Source organism: Bombina bombina, chromosome 1 (genome assembly GCF_027579735.1).
Source record: "Bombina bombina isolate aBomBom1 chromosome 1, aBomBom1.pri, whole genome shotgun sequence".
NCBI classification, from domain to species: Eukaryota; Metazoa; Chordata; class Amphibia; order Anura; family Bombinatoridae; genus Bombina; species Bombina bombina.
Window position 1 is genome coordinate 641,143,091 of NC_069499.1, and position 21,222 is coordinate 641,164,312.

A 21,222-nucleotide genomic window follows, 5' to 3' on the forward strand; every position below is an offset into this window, starting at 1 on the left:
TGGATATACCTAGAGGGGGAGGTGATAGAGAACGCCTCCTGAAGCAAAAGGAAGCGTTCTGGATCCATAAATTGGGTTCCATGTACCCCAACGGGCTAAATAGAGAAATGGATATATCGGTCTTCCTATAGGTATACCATATTATAAAATGTGGGTTTCTGTTATCAATTGCTCCCATTTCTGTATGTATATAGTTTTTTAAAATTGGTTGTATGACATAACATGTATTTTATTGTCATTTTTTAATATATTATTATGCTATTGAGTGTTCATTTTTACTAGGCTAGGTGCTTCATGTATCAAAGTATAGGTAGATTGTGATATCCTAATATTCATTCCCATTGCATAAAATGTCTAGAACCAGGGAGTGTTTAAAAAATAAGCTTGTGGGTGTGTCCAGGCAGCTGTCATGGCCGGCAGCAATATTGACAACGGAGAAGCAAGTGGCAGAATATCCACCGAATATCAACTACTTTTCATAACATCCACTACTGAAATTCATGCTAACCAATTCTGATTACCAAGCCGAGTCGAATGATATACAGTATATTTAAAGATTCTCTACTTGTCGATCTGGGCCGTTGAGACCCGCGTGCAGATAGGCCTCAACTCCCCCATTCCCCCCCCCCCATCCCCTGCTTGGTTTCGGGGTTATTAAAAAAATCAATAAGGCTCTATTACAACTATTGCTACTAAGAAGTAGAGATATAGTTCTGCAAAAACGGACCGAAGAGATTGGGACTACACAGACCATGGTCGCTGTTACTAAGTGGGAACTAGAAATAACCCTGCTAATTCAGCTGCATTTTATGGTTCTGGAGCAAAACCTAATATCTCTATGGAACCGACTAACACCTTACCCAGCATAATAGGAGAAACAAAGGCGGTGATACACAGCTCTTTCAATGGCGTAGAAGCCCTGAACACATACCCAGAGTCACACAGTAAAAAGCCTGATACGGCTCCCTATACACCTACAGATCAAGCAGTCTACCGAATTCCGAGGAGGTGGATATGCAAGTCCGCAGAAGACTTGTGGTCGTCAGCTGTTGGAAGGTCCGCAACACATTTTACGAATCATCCCGGCTCTCTTTATAAGAATCTCAACAGCAAATATTCATATATATACTGCTACAGACTAGCCGATCAGTCTTCCAACACCGTAGATGTCACCACACTCACGACCGACCGCAAAGCTACTCACCGGCCACTAAGAGTTGGCAGCCAGAACACTTCTCTGTGGTGAAATCACGGATATCCACTATCAGTTTTTCAGGCTGGCGAGCTAGGAGAAAGATGAAGCATGAAGTTGGGTAACCTTGCATAGTCACGAAATCCCTTGTGGAGATAGAGTACCGTTCGGGACTGCTTGTTGCACTTGTTGACTGTTGGCTATGGTCCTACAAGTTCTTTCTATTCCCTTGCAGGTGTCACCAATGACTGTTCTTATATGTACTGTGTAGAGATCTTACTTTACGATTGTTAATCTACTCTTTAAAATGTTTTAGTTAACTTATATGCATGTTTATTAGGCTCTAGAATATACAGTACTGAGTACCATATATGTTATATTGATCATGAAAATGCTCCCTGATTGATAATACGGATACAACAAATATGAACAACAATATGTTTACTCACCTTCCATTATATTTCAATTTCATAGGGACCTTTGGTCCATTGTACACTATCTTAATAAATTTGCCCAATTGTCATAATACAAAGTTTTGCTACAGGTATTATTTATCTGTACATGTCTAGGTCAATTCTCAATCAGGATAATAGATGCTAGGAAGTTAGCTGATAGACATTTTAATATGATAGTTTAAAAAAAAATTAAGTAACTAAGGACTAGAATCCTCAGTTCATTTCCGCAGGGTATAGGGCCCATACTCTTGAGGCAGACTCACACTCTCTATAACACTCATACAACTTTGTCTTAGGTATGAAGAATACATATATCTGACCAGATATAGTCCACTAATAATGTTAAATATGTCTCTATTCTGATAGTCCATCATTTATATTTCCTTAGTCCTTACTCCTACATCTAAGCTCACTGTCACTAGTATGGCCAGTACTACCCTATATGATCTAAGAATAACCAGACATTCATAATGGGATTTAGAGGTTTATGTTCCCTATTCAAATTTGACAGTATCCCTACCACCTGGGTTATATCCCCCAACTAAATATCCAAGCATATATGCATGAATGTTTCCATTCATATCCCTAGATAGTTTGCATACCACACTAGCAGCACAACCATCTAGGATAATATTATAGCTTGATGATATAGATATAACAGTCCAGAATGGCAATCTGTTTACTTATATTAAATCAGGTTCTCTCACTTTTAGAAGAAGTTCCATGGTATTATACACTTATTCAGTAAAGCTGCCCAACAACTAGGTTGATATTGATGATTCACCACTATTTCAAAGTATCATAGATGTAATCTGGATTATGTCATGGACGAAATAACTACAAATCAGGAGAAGTAGTGACATTTCTCCTTTGACCTAGTTAAGGGTATAAATGTGTTACGGACATCATTCATAGGTCTAGTGCTGACAGTATCTCTCTATACAGTACTAAGCCAACTCTTGATCAAGATAGCAATTAAGAAGATAGCGGATAATAGACATTTTACTATAATAATCAATGTTTCGGGTCTACAGACTGCACATCTAAGTGCGAAGATAGACCAATCCCCAATTGAGTTAAACATACCTGTATTCTGATAGTCCATCTTACACCTATTGCCAGTTATCAACTTATCTCACAGTCATTGGCATGGCCAATATTCGTTTATATGGTTTAAGAGCTCCCAGAAGGTCGCATTAAGAGTTTGAGGTCCATGCTCCCTATCAAGATTTTACAATATCCCTATCACCTGTGTTATTATCTCCACTTGATAGTCTAAGTTTTATATGTATAATTGTACCCATATATATATATATATTTTGGTATTTTTCTTCTTGTTCACAAATTCAGTCCTAAGAGTACAAGAGTGGCCCTATATACTCTACTTATGTTTCTTATATTACCAAGCCCAAAAGAGGCTATAGACCAAGCTAACTCACCATCATTAAAAATTTTACTGAGACACAGGTTCAAGAGTGGCCTATAAATATTATAGGAGGTTTAAATAATTACAAAGAGAGGGGTTTTATTTGTTATTGCCGGTCACTTGTATGTAGTTAAGAACATATGTCATTGTCATGCTATGAAAATATACTAAATTTTGTATTGTCTAAGTCGTGGCAAATTTCATCTGCTTTGTTACTGTTTTCTTAAACCTCAATAAAAAAAAAATAATAAAGCTTGTGATTGGTTAAGACACACCTTTAAGTTAAGGTACAGGTGCACTGTTCAGTATGCATGATTAAGGGACTGCGTTCCCGAAACGTCGCATAACTATCCGTTTATGTGTATTCAATAAAAGACATTTTATTAATTGAAAGGTGCTGAGGATCATTCTTTTGGATTATTGTGTGGCTGGAGGTCGCCAGCTTTTACCTACATGCACCTAGCCGGATAAGGCACTACCTGGTGTTGCTAGTCTCACTTTAAATTGTTTCTGAAGATTAACTCTCAGTTCCAACCTCCAGAATCCAGGAGAATCCCTAAGAAAGGGACCACTCTTCCATAAGAAGGAGAATAAGCCCCTACCCTAAGAAAAGGAATGGGGCCAGAAAAGCAGAGCACCTGCCCACAAGACACGAAGCCACAGGATAAAGGAGAGATCAAATCTCCAGCGCAAAACGAACTTGGAAGGAATCTCCCTAAAAAATTAGCTTGCCAACACACATCCAATGTGCAATAGTCGCAGCAGTGACACTGCAAATCCATTCGTCTGCAGATAAATTAATCCAGAAGGTTACTCCAGCAAGCCGACCAAGAGAAACCGACCATAAAGTCGTAAGCCCAATGAGCATCGGCACTCAGAGAACCTGGCCAACCAGGAGGAAACGGTCCTTTACGGACTGAGAAACGCGTAGCAAATAAAATATTCTGTTTTTATACAGACCCGGTTTCTTTGCTATTTTATACTGATGTCCTATTGATTTCATATTTGGTTGGATTTTAAACACTTTTCCTTATTTGGACTACCATCAGTTCATTTGGGATCAAATCTGATTGTACTAACACGATCGTTTGGGGAAAGTATTCACAGTTGTTTGCACCTCTCCACTGGTATTCCGGCCTCTCAAACGACTCACAGCTGACGCAAGCCACACCTGTTTTCATCAATCCATAGGTTTCCCGGGTGAGACCTCCAGCGTACTGACTGCTGGTTTTGAATGTCAGCCTGCCTGCACGCACCTTGTTGATTCAAGGTGCCACTCCACTTGTGAGTATATTTCTTATACTTTATCTCTCAGTTGATGTAAACTGATTCACACTATGTTGGCGCCCGTTGTTGCTTTTATATCCTCACAGATTCATTGATCCATTACACCGTGGACACAAGCGGAGCAAGCCTTTTTATCACGAACTTTTGATTGCTACCATATCCTTTATTTTGAAGTGGACTGTCCATTGTCTGTTTCCACTTACTCTTTTTTAGGTCTTGGACTTTTCAAGTATACTGGACACTGGGAGTATCACCTATACATATTTATATGTTCAAATTGCACAAGTGTTTTGTTATATGTTTATTTTTATATTTATTTTTATATATATTTTTCTCTTTCTTAAGCATTTTTTTGCCTTAAACACACCACAGTGGTTGGTGTTACCATACACCGAGCTAAGTTGCTAATTCGTTTATCAACCAATTTTTTATCTTTATTTGCACAACATCCACTTTTCATCTAAGCAGATACACCACGATTTTTACACCATCACTTGTTTCTGTAGTAGCGCGTCCCCTTTTTTTCTTCTATAGAAATCACTTTACAGTCAGAGTAAAAGGTCATAGCCCAAGTTCCCTGGAACTGGGGGACCCCGAACCAGCTCCAGAGCCTAAAAGCCCGGTAACAACCTGCAGCAGGATCCACAAGGGAAAACGCTGGATGAAACCTCAGCAACCGGTAGCACCAGGGTGAAGATAGGTCTGAGCCCCCAATTGTTTAAACAAACAATAACCGAGAACTGAACACCCCGTCTGATATAAAAACCAGACCCACAGGGAGATATCAATGTAATATCCAAATCAACCCGGAGAACGAGAATAACTCCCAAGTCCCTACCCAAGGAAGAGACCACCCCTTGCCGAAGTCCAGCGCTCCAAAGGAGCTAAGGCGTTAAGTCATACAACAACCTAGAGCCCATAGACACTCAAACAGCCACAGGACCACAAGCAAGGGGATACCTCGAGGCCAAAAACACTCGAGCAAAGGCTGGTCTCCACATCACCTCCATACCATCAAAGGATCCCAGAGAGAAAAGGATGCAGAGCATCCCCAGCTCCGGGGAAGGACCCTAAGCAGAGCCTAAGGAGACCACGCCCAGAGTCCCTAAAAGGGAACAACCATCTGCCGGAGGGAAAACCAGGTTCCTAAAAGGAGACCTAACCCACACAGAGAAAATAGAGAGACCAAAAAGGTCTCATGAAACAGGTTGATATTACACAGGCAATGTGCAAATAGCCGCAGCTGGTTAGTTTGCAAACCTTCCGCAGCTAGGCTACTAGCTGCTGAAGGACCAAGTTCCAAAAACGGACAATCCCAGAGCCTCAGAAGGCCAAACCGCCCAAATCGGCGGGAAGAGGGCACTAAGCCCTCCAACCCTCCACAGCATGGGAGAGGAAAACTCTAGGTCACGATAACATCAGACGCAAGAGACAGTGACGCAGCGGAACTCCACTTACCCAGTCAACCAGATTCAGGGCTAAAAAACGTGCTGCAACCTCCGGGAAGGGGAGGGGGAGAATATTCAAATATGGACTATAAGAAAAACAAAAAACTAAACGGCACCTGACACCCACAATGGCTGGGGCACTCATCACCTCCTATGAACCAGACCCCTGCGGACTAGAATTTCTCCGTCGCCACACGGTCAGGAATGCGGAAATGGAAGACCAGTAGGCAATAATGCCCAGTCACAAGGTGAACCGTACAGTCCAAAAAAGTGCATCCAACCATAAGGTTGCATCACTTCTAAAGGCCTTTATGTTCCAAGCCATGAGCCCAGTTAACACTACACATAAGCAGATTGAACCACATAACAAACATGATAAAAAAAACCTTGTTTAATGATCCCCCTCAGGAGATATTAACCATTGATTCCAAGATACAAAGGAGTCCCACTGAGACCCTATAGTCTAGTAAATCTCGCAAGGCAGGCACCTCACCGGAAACATTTGTATGACAGTACATTCATGAAGAAGTAAAATGAAACAATCTTACCGGAATCTATGCCGTGGAAACAGGAACACGGCCCTTCCAGTGTGACCGATAGTAGCATCGCCTCCGCAATGGACTTGAGAGAAGAAAGCAGGCAGCGAAGCGAAGTTCCCCAACGCTGATTGCTTGTGGAGCTGTTAAAATGAGTTGGGATAGTTTTGAAAAAAAGACTCTTCCTGCATCTCCAGACTGTAACTTTAATCCAGGCCCTCACTGAGAGAATGACAGGATTACTTAAAACTCCCATCCCATGTCGAAGAGTAGTACCCTCCATAAGAGACAAACAACAAACTTCTGACACTTCTCTGCCAACCTCCTGGGACGAAAGGCAAAGAATGACTAGGGGGTGAGGGAAGTGGGAGGAGTATTTAAGCCTTTGGCTGTCTTTGGTGTCTTTGCCTCCTTCTGGTGGCCAGGTTCTTAATTCCCAAAAGTAATGAATGCAGCTGTGGACTCTTTCCATTTAAGAAAACTGGTGTTTCTCAATCAGCACCTTCATTAGACATAGCTACGAATCTAACCAATAGCATAATATCTGTATTGTAAAGCGTGAGAACAATGACCTAGAATCAGCTACATGGTGCAAAATGCAAAAATATCCAACAACTAATTAACTGTGGCTTCCTTATGTGAAGGAGACTTTAAAGAAATAAAGAATAGAGTGAAGTTATACAGCACCCTACAATATACACATGGAACTATAAAATAAGATAATGGTTCATTTGTAATGTACTTAACCTCTGAGACTTACATTGTATAGAATAGCAATTCAGTCTTAGGTATTGGAGATCATTTGTAACCCTGGTCACTTATTAATACATATTATATTAGAGCTCACCAACAAATTATAGAAATGAGACTAAAGAAAATTTGCAAAATCACACACACAACTGATACTATTTAAAATGTTTCAATGTCTCCCCCTACCCCACACATCATCCTTCCATCTCACCTCCAGTTTGATGCTACTGCTGGCCTCTCCCTCCTTGTGATCAGCATCATCTGATGGATCCTCATAAGGTGAACGAGGTCGGGGTGCATGAGGATCCAGCCCAAGATCCCCACGGGATATAAGCGTGCACATATACATGTTGTGTGAAAACACATCATGTCGGATTAGCTCACAGAAGAGCAGTACCAAGTTATAAAATTCTACACGTTCCCCCTCATTGGCTGGATCAGCTGAAGAGAGACAAAACAGGTAAAGAAAAAGTGGTAAGAAAGAGGAATGAAGGAGAAGACAATGAGATTTTGTGTCAGACTCAATTGTGTTAAATGCTAAAATTCTAATTAAGTTGCTCAACTCATTTAAATATTAACACCAGAAATTAATTATTGTGGAGAACTTCCTTGTGTGTTTGATTACAGGTTGTTAATCTCCTAGTAAAGCTCTGCTCATGACATGAAGTAAATAGTTTGCTAGAATATTTAATAAATTATTTATAATTTTTTCATAATGTTCAAATAGTGTTAGCAATAATGAATGGACATTCTGATGTTAAATAATTTATTTGAGGACATATACCAGTTGAAAAAAAATTTGACTGTTTTAAAGTAATGAGGAAGAAATAATGTTTTTTTTAAAATATAAACCAAGAGTGTGTGAAAGTGACAGGCTTAGAAACACAGTATATTTATTTAACAACTAAAAATAAGCAAATCTGCAAAAATGGTGTTTCAAGAGATTTAAAACAAAAAAGGATTTTACAATAGACTGGAATACCACTGGCGAGCAAAGAACCTGACACGTTAAGGTGCTCATGTAAAAATAATTTGAATAAAACAGATTTTCTTGAGCATTGGAAAGGTCCGTATTAGAACGTGTAAACCTAATCTACTAACAAAGTGGAGTCTAGGCTTCTTTTAGAAAAACTTGTGTGGGAAAAGGTTTTGGAAATTGTATCAGATAAGTAATGATGACAAAGAAAAATAATACCATAAGCATTCTGGGAGAGAACAAATCACAAGAAAGCTTCTATTCTTGTCTCTCTGGTTTTTGGATAGGGTCCTTTCCCCTCCCCTATACCTCTGATTCTCTCTCAGGATAATCAGATGGCACTCCACTCCCAAACTCTTATTAAAAACAGTTATTCTTCCCCTTTCAGGATTGTTGGATATGCCAAAACAACGTATACACATCACATTGATGAACTTACTTAACACTGGGGCTTGTGTATCAAGGAATTGTAGCAAGACGTCCTGAAACACAGGTGGGGCACTGAGAGCGGACAATGAACCTGAAGACACTGATCCCTTCTCATCCACAGCCTCTGTTTCTCCACATCGCTAATACAAAACAAACAAAAAAGGATTCTGAGCATATGAGAGGACATAGCAATAATTCTATAAAGGTATGCGGATGCAGAATGTTAAAAGGTCAAATATGCAAACTTATACCTCAGCTTCAATCTCTGCCTGCCTTTTCTCTAGCAGTTTTGCCACAACTAATGCACGATGATGCCCATAACGCTTGCAGCTCACTGCCCATTCACAAAGTAAAGAGACTACAGCATCATCATCTGGGGAGATCTATGAAGAGACACAGGAAATAAAATATGCCTGTGCACAATAAACAGTGGCTTTAATTAAAAAAAAAAATAATAACTGATCAAACCCTTCAGCTACCTCATGTCCATCCTTGCCTGGCCCAAGTCCAAAGATACGATTATAAAGCGAGTCAAGGTTATTATTGAAGTCAGATTTCTCAAAGCTGTGACTGTCAAGAACCTCTAGAGTGTGAAGCACCCGGCCAATGGGAAAACCTAGGAAAGGAAGAGAGTGCTATAGGAACCTGTGCTCATTCAGGCAACAAAATCTGAAAGAAGATTAGAGAACATATTTACCTGCTGTGGCTTCTTGACACTTATCAAAAGACCATCGAACCTCCACTGCTCGTCCACGTTCCTTTATTTGTTGTTCCATTTCCCGCAACTTCCTGCGCACCTATTAGATATGTAAGAATGGTGCATCAGGAAGACCGGAGAAAAGATGACAACAAATCAAGTCATCAACAACCATAGGCTGAGGGCCAGAAGATATAAAGCTCTCTGCTAAAGTGAGATGATATAAAAATTATCCTCCAACACTGCGAGATCCCTAATGAAATTCTAAAACGGCAGATTATGCTTTACCTCTCCAAGAGGCTTTCGCTGTATTTCTGCATGTCAAGGAGAGACAAGCCTAGTGCAGTATAGCACTGCATGACAGTTCTGCTGCATTTACACTTTATGCTTTGTATTTTATATTACTTTACACTTCAGATTACGTTTTTTACATTTAAACTTTGCACTTTCTAACTTGTATTTTATTTTGTATGCAGCAGTGTATTTAGGATAGTGATTTTACAAATTCTTACTCTGCTTTGGACAGTTTCTGTGTAACTTAAATTAGGATCATATTTTGTATATTTATATGTAACTTTAACAAATTATATTGCACTTTTGCACATTTAAAATAAAACAAAAAACTGACAGCTTCAGTTTCTCAGTGAACTTCATTACTTTCTATAGGCCCAACAATCTAAGATTCTCTAGTTAAGAGAACATTGAGGATCACTGGGATAATATAAGTCTTAGTTTGTCGCAAATACAAATTAAACTAATGTGTTTACAATTTAAACTTGTTTTTTTACAATAGTTTAGTATATATAAAAAAAAATTCTGTCAGTTAAGTGTATTGAGAATTTTGAAAAAATTTCACATGCATACAGCTGGCGGGATAATTCAGTGAGACCGGATTGATTAAAATGTTAACATTTCACAAGAATTATAGAGCTTCAGACATAACCTGGGATGTTCCCTGTTCAGTCCAGGGAACCCTGTCCCGCCCACTATCTGAAGCTGTTTTTTTTTTTTTTTTATTTAGTTTATTTCCATCTTGGTTCCATAATTTTTACAGATATAAAACATCAAAAATAATAAAGCATAACAAAAAATCATTACCAAGAAAAACGAAATTTATGCTTACCTGAAAAATGTATTTATTTATCGACACACTGAGTCGAGGGATCATCTCTAATTACTATTGGGAATATCACTCCTGGCCAGCAGGAGGAGGAGGAGGCAAAGAGCACCACAACAAAGCTGTTAAATATCACCTCCCTTCCCTCCAACACCAGTCATTCGACCGAAGGAAAAGGAGAGAAAGGAAGTAACACAAGGTGCAGAGATGCCTGAGGTTTATAAAACAGAACCTGTCTAAATAAACAGGGCGGACCGTGGACTCACCATGTCAAGAAATAAATACATTTATCAGGTAAGCATAAATTTTGTTTTCTAATGACACAGTGAGTCCACGGATCATCTCTAATTACTATTGGGAATCAATACCCCAGCTAGAGGACACAGATAAGGGAGGGACAAGACAGGGAACCTAAAAATGGAAGGCACCACTGTTTGAAGAACCTTTCTCCCAAAAGAAGCCCCAGCCGAGGCAAATGAATCAAATTTATAGAATTTTGAAAAAAAAAAGTGTGTAGAGGACAAAGTGTGTAGAGGACCAAGTTGCAGCCTTGCAAATCTGTTCCACAGAAGCTTAGTTTTTGAATGCCCAGGAAGAGGAAACAGCCTTCGTGGAATGAGCTGTGATTCTCTCAGGAGGCTGCTGTCCAGCAGTTTCATAGGCCAAACAAAGTATACTCTTCAGCCACAAAGAAAGAGAAGTAGCAGTAGCTTTCTGACCCTTGCGTTTCCCAGAGAAAACAACAAACAGAGCAGAAGACTGGCGAAAATCCTTAGTCGCCTATAAATAGTATTTCAACGCACGCACCACGTCTAGGTTGTGCAGCAGACACTCTTTCTGAGAAGAAGGGTTAGGACACAAAGAAGGAACAACGATTTCTTGATTAATGTTCCTATCCAAAACCACTTTAGGGAAAAACTATAACTTAGTACGCAGAACTACCTTATCCGAATAAAAAATAAGGTAAGGGGATTCATACTGCAACGCCGAGAGCTCTGAGACTCCACAAGCAGAAGAAATTGCAACAATAAACAAAACTTTCCAAGATAACATCTTAATATCTAAGGAATGCAAAGGCTCAAACGAGCCTGCTGAAGATCTTTAAGAACAAGGTTAAGACTCCAAGGAGGAGTAACAGGTTTGAACACAGGCCTGATTCTGACCAAGGTCTGACAGAAAGATGGCACGCATGTTACATCCGCCAGACGTTTATGCAACAAAATAGACATGGCAGATATTTGACCCTTCAAGGTACTCGCAGATAAAACCTTCTCCAGACCCTCCTGGAGAAGAGACAGAATTCTAGGAATCCGAACTCTACTCCAAGAGTAGCTTCTGGCTTCACACCAATACAGATGATATTTACGTCATATCTTATGACAAATCTTTCTAGTGACAGGCTTACGAGCCTGAATCAAGGTTTCAATAACCGACTCCGAAAACACGTGCTTAGATAGAATTATGCGTTCAATCTTCAAGCAGACAGCTTCAGAGAAACGAGATTTGGATGAAGGGGCCTTGAAAGTAGAAGGTCATTCCTCAGTGGAAGTCTCCAAGGTGGAAGAGAAGACATCTCCACTAGGTCTGCATACCAGATCCTGCAAGGCCACGCCGGTGCAATGAGGATCACTGACGCCTTCTCCTGTTTGATTCAAGCAATGACCCGTGGAAGGAGAGCGAACGGAGTAAATAGGAATGCTAGACTGAAATTCCAAGGAACCGCAAGAGCATCTATCAGTACAGCCTGAGGATCCCTTGACCTCAACCCGTACCTCGGAAACTTGGCATTCTGTCGAGATGCCATGAGATCCAGCTACGGCTGTCCCAATTTGAGAATCAAGTTGGAAAACATCTCCGGATGAAGTTCCCACTCCCCCGGATGAAAGGTCTGTCTGCTCAGAAAATCCGCTTTCCAATTGTCCACTCCTGGAATGTGGATCGCAGCAGTTGTAGGTCTCCACTCACTGAATAATCTTGGCTACCTCTGCCATGCCCAAGGAACTCTGAGTTCCTCCCTGATGGTTGATGTAAGCCACTGAAGTTATGTTGTCCGATTGAAACCTGATAAACCAGGCTGAAGCTAACTGAGGCCAGGCGAGCATTGAAGATTGCCCTCAGCTCTACGATGTTTATGGGAAGAACAGACTCCTCCCGAGTCCATGTCCCCTGAGCCTTTAGTGAGCCCCACAGACTGCTCCCCATCCCAGCAGGCTGGCGTCCTTTGTCACAATCACCCAGGTGGGTCTGCGGAAACAGGTTCCCTGGGAGAAATGATCCTGAGTCAACCACCAAGAAAGAGAATCTCTTGTCCCCTGATCCAGATGTAATCACGGAGACAGATCCGCATAATCCCCGTTCCATTGCCTGAGCATGCATAACTGCAGAAGTCTGAGATGGAACCGAGCAAATGGAATGATGTCCATGGCAGCTACCATCAGACAAATCACCTCCATACATTGAGCCACTGACGGCCGAGGAGAGGACTGAAGGGTAAGACAAGAGTCGAAGATCTTTGTTTTTCTGAACTCTGTCAGAAATATTTTCATTGATAAGGAATCTATTATTGTTCCCAAGAACACTACTCTTGCAGCTGGAATCAAGGAACTTTTTCCCAAATGTACCTTCCATCCGTGAGAACGCAGAAAAGATAACAACATCTCTGTGTGGGAACTTTCTTGTTGAAAGGATGGTGCCTGAACCAGAATGTCGTCCAGATAAGGTGCTACTGCAATGACCCGCAACCGGAGCACCGCCAATAAGGATCCCAGGACCTTTGAAAAAATCCTGGGAGCTGTGGTAAGGCCGAATGGAAGAGTCACAAACTGGAAGTGTTTGTCTAGAAAAGCGAACCTCAGAAACTTGCGATGATCCCTGTGGATGGGAACATGCAGGTATGCAACCTTTAAATCTACTGTTGTCATGAATTGACCCTCTTGAACTAAGGGAAGAATGGAACGAAAAGTTTCCATCTTGAAGGACAGTACTCTGAGGAATTTGTTTAGGCTTTTGAGGTCTAAAATTGGTCTGAAAGTTCCCTCTTTTTTAAAGAGGCACGAACAAATTGGAGTAAAATCCCAGACACTGTTTCCTGCATTGGAACAGGAACTATCACTCTCAGATCGGAAAGGTGCCGAACACAGTGTAAAAAAATGCCTCTCTTTTTATCTGGTCTACAGATAAACTTGAGAGCAGAAACCTGCCCCTGGGAGTAAAGGTCTTGAACTCGCTCAGGGGCAGATCCTTCATGCTGACTTTGAGTCATTAACGGGCTTTTAGATTGCTTCCCCTTGTTCCAAGACTGGTTGGACCTCCAGGAAGGCTTGGACTGTTCCTGCTTGGTAGAAGGAGAGGAAGTCTTACCTTTGAAGTTTCGAAAGGAACGAAAATTACTCTGACGTCCCTTCTGCTTATTCCTCTTATCCTGAGGGAGGAAATTACCCTTTCCTACCGTAATGTCTGAAATCATTTTAACTAAACCCGGGCCAAACAAGGTCTTAGCTTTTGGCGATCCCCTACAAGGGTTAGACTTACACATCCGCAGACCAGGACTTTAACCATAAGGCTCTGCGGGCCAGTGCGGCAAAACAAGAAATCTTTGCTCCCAGCTTAATAACCTGTAGGGAAGCATCTGTAATAAAGGAATTGGCCAAACTTTAGAGCCTTGATCCTATCCTGGATTTCTTCAAGGGAAGTATCTGTCTAAATAGAATCAGACAACGCATCAAACCAGTATGCCGCCGCACTGGTGACGGTAGCAATACACACCGCAGGCTGCCATTGAAAACCCTGGTGTACATACATCTTTTTAAGTAACCCTTCCAACTTCTTTAAGGATCCTTAAAGGAACAGCTATCCTCTATTGGAATAGTGGGTCTCTTAGCCAAAGTGGAAATTGCCCCTTCCACCTTGGGGACCGTCTGTCAAGACTCCTTCATAGAGTCAGCTATTGGAAACATTTTCTTAAACATTGGTGATGGAGAAAAAGGGATACCAGGTCTCTCTAATTCCCGAGCAATAATCTCTGTAGCCCGGTCTAGTACAGGGAAAACCTCCATCATGGAAGGTACATCAAAGTACTTATTTAGCTTACTAGACTTCTTAGGATTGACTACGACAGTAGTGTCGGAGTCATCCAGGGTAGCCAAAACCTCCTTAAGTAACAAACAGCTTAAATCTGAATGAAACGAACTTCAGCATCAGAAGAAGGAATTACACTGTCTGAGTCTGAGATTTCACCCTCAGATGCTACCGAAGTATGTTCCTCCTCAGACTTCTGGGAAGGAACATTCGGAATAGCCACGACTGTGTCAGAAACCTTACTCACCAATTCCTTAGATTTCCTCTTGTGCTTTCCCTGCAGCATGGGAAAAGCATACAGTCCATCAGTCACCGCAGAATATATGTGGGTAGCAATGTCTTGCAACGTAACTCCAACCGGAGTGTGAGAGAGGAGAAAGCTGCGGCATATCTTAAACAATTTCAGGAGACCCCTGAACAGCATCCGCCTTATACAATGATGGCTCAGACTCAAAAAGTCTATCCCTGTAATTCAATGTTCTCTCAATACATGAGGAACAGAAAGGGATTGGTAGTTCCACATTAGCATCAAAACACAAAGAACAAGTAACATTTTGCAGGGCCTCATGGTCCATCTTTACCCAATAATTGAACAAATGAAAAATAAAACACTTTTATTTATTTTTTAGATATGTCACAAAAACATTACTGTCCCTTTAAATTTTAAACAATAACTTTTTATTTTCCATGCAAAAAATTTGGTCTTGGAGCACCCCAGACAGCCTCTACACCTCAGCTAGCCCTGCTGAGGTGCCTACCTGTCCTGCTGCCTGCCGGAGGTAATATAAAGAGAAAATCCAAACTGAACCCAGAGCTGCTTCACTCGGTATCTGGAGACCGCTAACACTGAAAAGCGGAACCGCAACGAATTACGTCACCCTTCCGGCACTCCGGAAGTGAGAAAGGAAAAAAAAAGCGTGCTAAACTCTTTGCCACTTCAGAACAGACCCACCCATCGTGGGTGTATCAACCTGAACCTCCCGACCGGCATTAATCTTCACTCTGAAGATAAAGCCGCTAAGAGTAAGTAAAAAACACAACCACCCTGACCGGAATAAAAAAAACGAACTGAGCTTATGTTCCCTGAACTCCTCTCGTCCCCAGTGCCTGCACAAACTGCCTCACATTATCCTATTAACCCACAATAGGATTAATGAATCTGATGTCCCAACAGAGTTAACTGTTAAAGTGCCAATATTTTTCTTTATACTACCTAGAAAAATAAAATTAGCACTTACCTCAATGTAATCTGCCTGGCAGCAGGGCAGCTCACTAGGTTTGAGAGGCATTTTCCCTCACATGGACCTGTGGAAAAAAAGGAAAAAAGACTGAGTAACCTTACTCAGGCTTCCAAGTTAGGTCAGCAATAACTATTTGGGAGGTGCAGTGAGGATTATACCCCACAAGTTCCCAATTGCTTAAAAGCCACCACTGCTCTACTGAAAAGACCGACATGGGCTACGGCTAAATCCCAGGAAAAAGCAGAACAAACTTGCACTGCTGAAAAAATAATAAAATCTTGATTGAAGAATCTTCTTCCAGACACCTAAAACTTTACCACCTCCTTGCTTTTAACGTATGCAAAGAGAATGACTGGGATTGGAGGGAAGGGAGGTGATATTTAACAGCTTTGCTGTGGTGCTCTTTGCCTCCTCCTGCTGGCCAGGAGTGATATTCCCAATATTAGAGATAATCTGTGGACTCACCGTGTCATTAGAAAGAAATATAATATTGACAGTCAATAAGCATAGAGAACAAAAATATAAAATAAAAGCAATCATATCTACTTATTCTCTAGAAAATCTTAACCCTTTGAGTGCTAATGACGGCTCTGAGCCATCACAGAGTTTCCCACTCTATTGCTTCCCACCCGCTCCTACCCCGGCGATCGTGCCTGTAGAGTGACAGGCATCGCCGGGGGTTCATCGCGCAACTTTATTTATACTTAAAGGACCAGTAAACAGTAGATTAGCATATTCAACAAATGCAAGATAACAAGACAATACAATTGCATTTACTCTGAATTTCAGATAAATCGTAGATTATTACTAACACATTTCAAAGTTATGTATATTTCCACTCCCCCTGTACCATGTGATAGCAATCACAAATGCATATATGTATAGTCTGTAAATTCATGCACATGCTCAGTAGGAGCTGGTGACTCAAAAAGTGTAAATACAAAAGACGGTGCACATTTTTTTTAATGGAAGTAAATTGGAAAGTTGTTTAAAATTACATGCTGTATCTGAATCATGAAAATGGAATAAATCCTGAGGGTCCCTTTAACAATGTTAAAGGGACACTGAACCCAAATTTTTTCTTTTGTGATTCAGATAGAGCATGTAATTTTAAGCAACTTTCTAATTTACTCCTATTATCAAATTTTCTTTATTCTCTTGGTATCTTTATTTGAAATGCAAGAATGTGAGTTTAGATGCCGGCCCATTTTTGGTGAACAACCTGGGTTCATCCACCAATAAATAAAGTGCTGTCCAGAGTACTGAACCAAGAAAAAAGCTTAGATGCCTTCTTTTTCAAATAAAGATACCAAGAGAACAAAGAAAAATTGATAATAGGAGTAAATTAGAAAGTTGCTTAAAATTGCATGCTCTATCTGAATCAGGACACAAACATTTTGGGTTCAGTATCCCTTTAAGTATAGGAGCAGGGGGCATGCTGCTTAGAAGCCTTTATCTCAGGCATCTAAGCAGCTACAGACCCCGAAGACCCACCATTGGAAAAGTAATCTTTTCAACAGTGTAAGTCTTGGGGGTCTGGAAAAATAAAAAAGTTTAAAAAAAATGTAGTTCAAAAAATAAACACCTAAAAAAAAAAAAACCTTAGCACCCAGGCTTGTAAAGTGATTAGCACTTAAAGGGTTACATTTTATTTTATAAAGGGGTGAAAGTATTTTGCCTTTGAAGGGTTGATCAATTTTTTAAGAAATGTGCGCGCTCTGGAGGTCGATCTCACTAAAGAGCATAATATTGTTCCTAGATTAACTGATATAGAATCTAATTAACCATATAGAATACATTTTCTTTCAGTAAGTATTACCATGATTAACCCCTTAATGACCACAGCACTTTTCCATTTTCTGTCCGTTTAGGACCAAGGCTATTTTTACATTTTTGCGGTGTTTGTGTTTAGCTGTAATTTTCATCTTACTCATTTACTGTACCCACACATATTACATACCGTTTTTCTCGTCATTAAATGGACTTTCTAAAGATACCATTATTTTCATCATATCTTATAATTTACTATAAAAAATTTTTATAAAATATGAGGAAAAAATTGAAACAAAAACACACTTTTTCTAACTTTGACCCCCAAAATCTGTTACACATCTACAACCACCAAAAAACACCCGTGCTAAATAGTTTCTAAATTTTGTCCTGAGTTTAGAAATACCCAATGTTTACATCTTCTTTGCTTTTTTTGTAAGTTATAGGGCCATAAATACAAGTAGCACTTTGCTATTTCCAAACCATTATTTTTCAAAATTAGCGCTAGTTACATTAGAACACTAATATCTTTCAGGAATCTCTAAATATCCATTGACATGTATATATTTTTTTTTAGTAGACATCCCAAAGTATTGATCTAGGCCCATTTTGGTATATTTCATGCCACCATTTCACCGCCAAATGCGATTAAATACAAAAAATCGTTCACTTTTTTACAAATTTTTTCACAAACTTTTGGTTTCTCACTGAAATTATTTACAAACAGCTTGTGCAATTATGGCTTAAATGGTTGTAAATTCTTCTCTGGGATCCCCTTTGTTCAGAAATAGCAGACATATATGGCTTTGGCGTTGCTTTTTAGTAATTAGAAGGCTGCTAAATGCCACTGCGCACTACACGTGTATTATGCCCAGCAGTGAAGGGGTTAATTATGGAGCATGTAGGGAGCTTCTAGGGTTAATTTTAGCTTTAGTGTAGTGTAGTAGACAACCCAAGTATTGATCTAGGCCCATTTTGGTATATTTCATGCCACCATTTCACCGCCAAATGCGATCAAATTAAAAAAAACGTTAAATTTTTCACAATTTTAGGTTTCTCACTGAAATCATTTACAAACAGCTTGTGCAATTATGGCACAAATGGTTGTAAATGCTTCTCTGGGATCCCCTTTGTTCAAAAATAGCAGACATATATGGCTTTGGCGTTGCTTTTTGGTAATTAGAAGGCCGCCAAATGCCGCTGCATTTCACACGTGTATTATGGCTAGCAGTGAAGGGGTTAATTATGTAGCTTGTAGGGAGCTTGCAGGGTTAATTTTAGCTTTAGTGTAGAGCTCAGCCTCCCACCTGAAACATGAGACCCCCTGATCCCTCCCAAACAGCTCTCTTCCCTCCCCCACCCCCCAATTGTCCCCGCCATCTTAAGTACTGGCAGAAACTCTGCCAGTACTAAAATAAAAGCTATATTTGGGCTTTTTTTGTGTGTTTTTTTAGCATATTTACATATGCTGCTGTGTAGGATCCCCCCTTAGCCCCCAGCCTTACTGATCCCCCACCAAAGAGCTCTCTAACCCTCCCCCTCTGCCTTAATGGGCGCCATCTTGGGTACTGGCAGCTGTCTGCCAGTACCCAGTTTAGTGAAAAAATGTGCCTTTTTTTTAAAAAAACAAAACCTTTTCTGCAGTGTAGCTTCCCCCCCAAGATCAACCCCCCACCCCTTCCACATCTCTTAGCTGTTTATTTACAGCTTTCAAAAAGTTATTTGTTTGTACTTTTTAAACTTTATTTTTCTGTAGTGTAGCGGTTCCCTCCCGCTCCCGCCCCGTGCACGCGCCCACCCGCCGCCCCCCGTGCACGTGCGCGCTCCCGCCCCTCCCGCCCCCGATCCCGCCCCTCCCGCCCCCCTCCACTCGGCACATCGATGGCCGCCCACCCACCTCCCAGACTTGCTCCCACCCACCAACGATACCGGCCACCGATGTCCGGTGCAGAGAGGGCCACAGAGTGGCTCTCTCTGCATCGGATGGCCAAGGGGGGTTATTGCAGGATGCCTCCATATCGAGGCATCACTGCAATAACCGGAAATCAGCTGGAAGCGAGCAGGATCGCTTCCAGCTGCTTTCCAGACCAAGGACGTACGCCACACGTCCTCGGTCATTAACTGTATTTTTTTTTGAGGACGTGTGGCGTACGTCCTTGGTCCTTAAGGGGTTAAGAAGAGTTTGATTTTTCTATTTTTATCTGAATGAAAAACAGAATTTATGCTTACCTGATAAATTACTTTCTCCAACGGTGTGTTCGGTCCACGGCGTCATCCTTACTTGTGGGATATTCTCTTCCCCAACAGGAAATGGCAAAGAGTCCCAGCAAAGCTGGCCATATAGTCCCTCCTAGGCTCCGCCCACCCCAGTCATTCGACCGACGGACAGGAGGAAATATATATAGGAGAAACCATATGGTACCGTGGTGACTGTAGTTAGAGAAAATAATTCATCAGACCTGATTAAAAAACCAGGGCGGGCCGTGGACCGGACACACCGTTGGAGAAAGTAATTTATCAGGTAAGCATAAATTCTGTTTTCTCCAACATTGGTGTGTCCCGTCCACGGCGTCATCCTTACTTGTGGGAACCAATACCAAAGCTTTAGGACACGGATGAAGGGAGGGAGCAAATCAGGTTACCTAAACGGAAGGCACCACAGCTTGCAAAACCTTTCTCCCAAAAATAGCCTCCGAAGAAGTAAAAGTATCAAATTTGTAAAATTTGGCAAAAGTGTGCAGTGAAGACCAAGTCGCTGCCTTACATATCTGGTCAACAGAAGCCTCGTTCTTGAAGGCCCATGTGGAAGCCACAGCCCTAGTGGAGTGAGCTGTGATTCTTTCAGGAGGCTGCCGTCCGGCAGTCTCATAAGCCAATCGGATGATGCTTTTAAGCCAAAAGGAAAGAGAGGTAGAAGTCGCTTTTTGACCTCTCCTTTTACCAGAATAAACAACAAACAAGGAAGACGTTTGTCTGAAATCTTTAGTAGCCTCTAAATAGAATTTTAGAGCACGGACTACGTCCAAATTGTGTAACAAATGTTCCTTCTTTGAAACTGGATTCGGACACAAAGAAGGTACAACTATCTCCTGGTTAATATTTTTGTTAGAAACAACTTTAGGAAGAAAACCAGGTTTAGTACGCAAAACCACCTTATCTGCATGGAACACCAGATAGGGCGGAGAACACTGCAGAGCAGATTACTCTGAAACTCTTCTAGCAGAAGAAATAGCAACCAAAAACAAAACTTTCCAAGATAGTAACTTAATATCTATGGAATGTAAAGGTTCAAACGGAACCCCTTGAAGAACTGAAAGAACTAGATTTAGACTCCAGGGAGGAGTCAAAGGTCTGTAAACAGGCTTGATCCTAACCAGAGCCTGAACAAATGCTTGAACATCTGGCACAGCTGCCAGTCTTTTGTGTAGTAAGACAGATAAAGCAGAGATCTGTCCCTTTAGAGAACTTGCAGATAATCCTTTCTCCAAACCTTCTTGAAGAAAGGAGAGAATCTTAGGAATTTTTATCTTATTCCATGGGAATCCTTTGGATTCACACCAACAGATATATTTTTTCCATATTTTATGGTAAATTTTTCTAGTTACAGGTTTTCTGGCCTGAACCAGAGTATCTATTACAGAATCTGAAAAACCACGCTTCGATAGAATCAAGCGTTCAATCTCCAAGCCGTCAGCTGGAGGGAGACCAGATTTGGATGTTCGAATGGACCCTGAACAAGAAGGTCCTGTTTCAAAGGTAGCTTCCATGGTGGAGCCGATGACATATTCACCAGGTCTGCATACCAAGTCCTGCGTGGCCAC

At 41.0% G+C, this 21,222-nt stretch overlaps 1 protein-coding gene across 1 annotated transcript in view; it reads right to left on the reverse strand.

The window, feature by feature from the left end:
• The window catches only part of MED12 (mediator complex subunit 12), a 588,898-nt gene that overhangs the window by 530,898 nt on the left and 36,778 nt on the right, over positions 1–21,222 (reverse strand). Inside the window, exons 9-13 of the mRNA XM_053699086.1 lie at positions 9,197–9,296; positions 8,979–9,115; positions 8,751–8,882; positions 8,510–8,639; positions 7,306–7,535 (exon numbers count right to left, since the gene is read on the reverse strand). Of these exons, the coding sequence (XP_053555061.1) occupies positions 7,306–7,535; positions 8,510–8,639; positions 8,751–8,882; positions 8,979–9,115; positions 9,197–9,296 (729 nt within the window). The remainder of the gene's footprint in view (positions 1–7,305; positions 7,536–8,509; positions 8,640–8,750; positions 8,883–8,978; positions 9,116–9,196; positions 9,297–21,222) is intronic.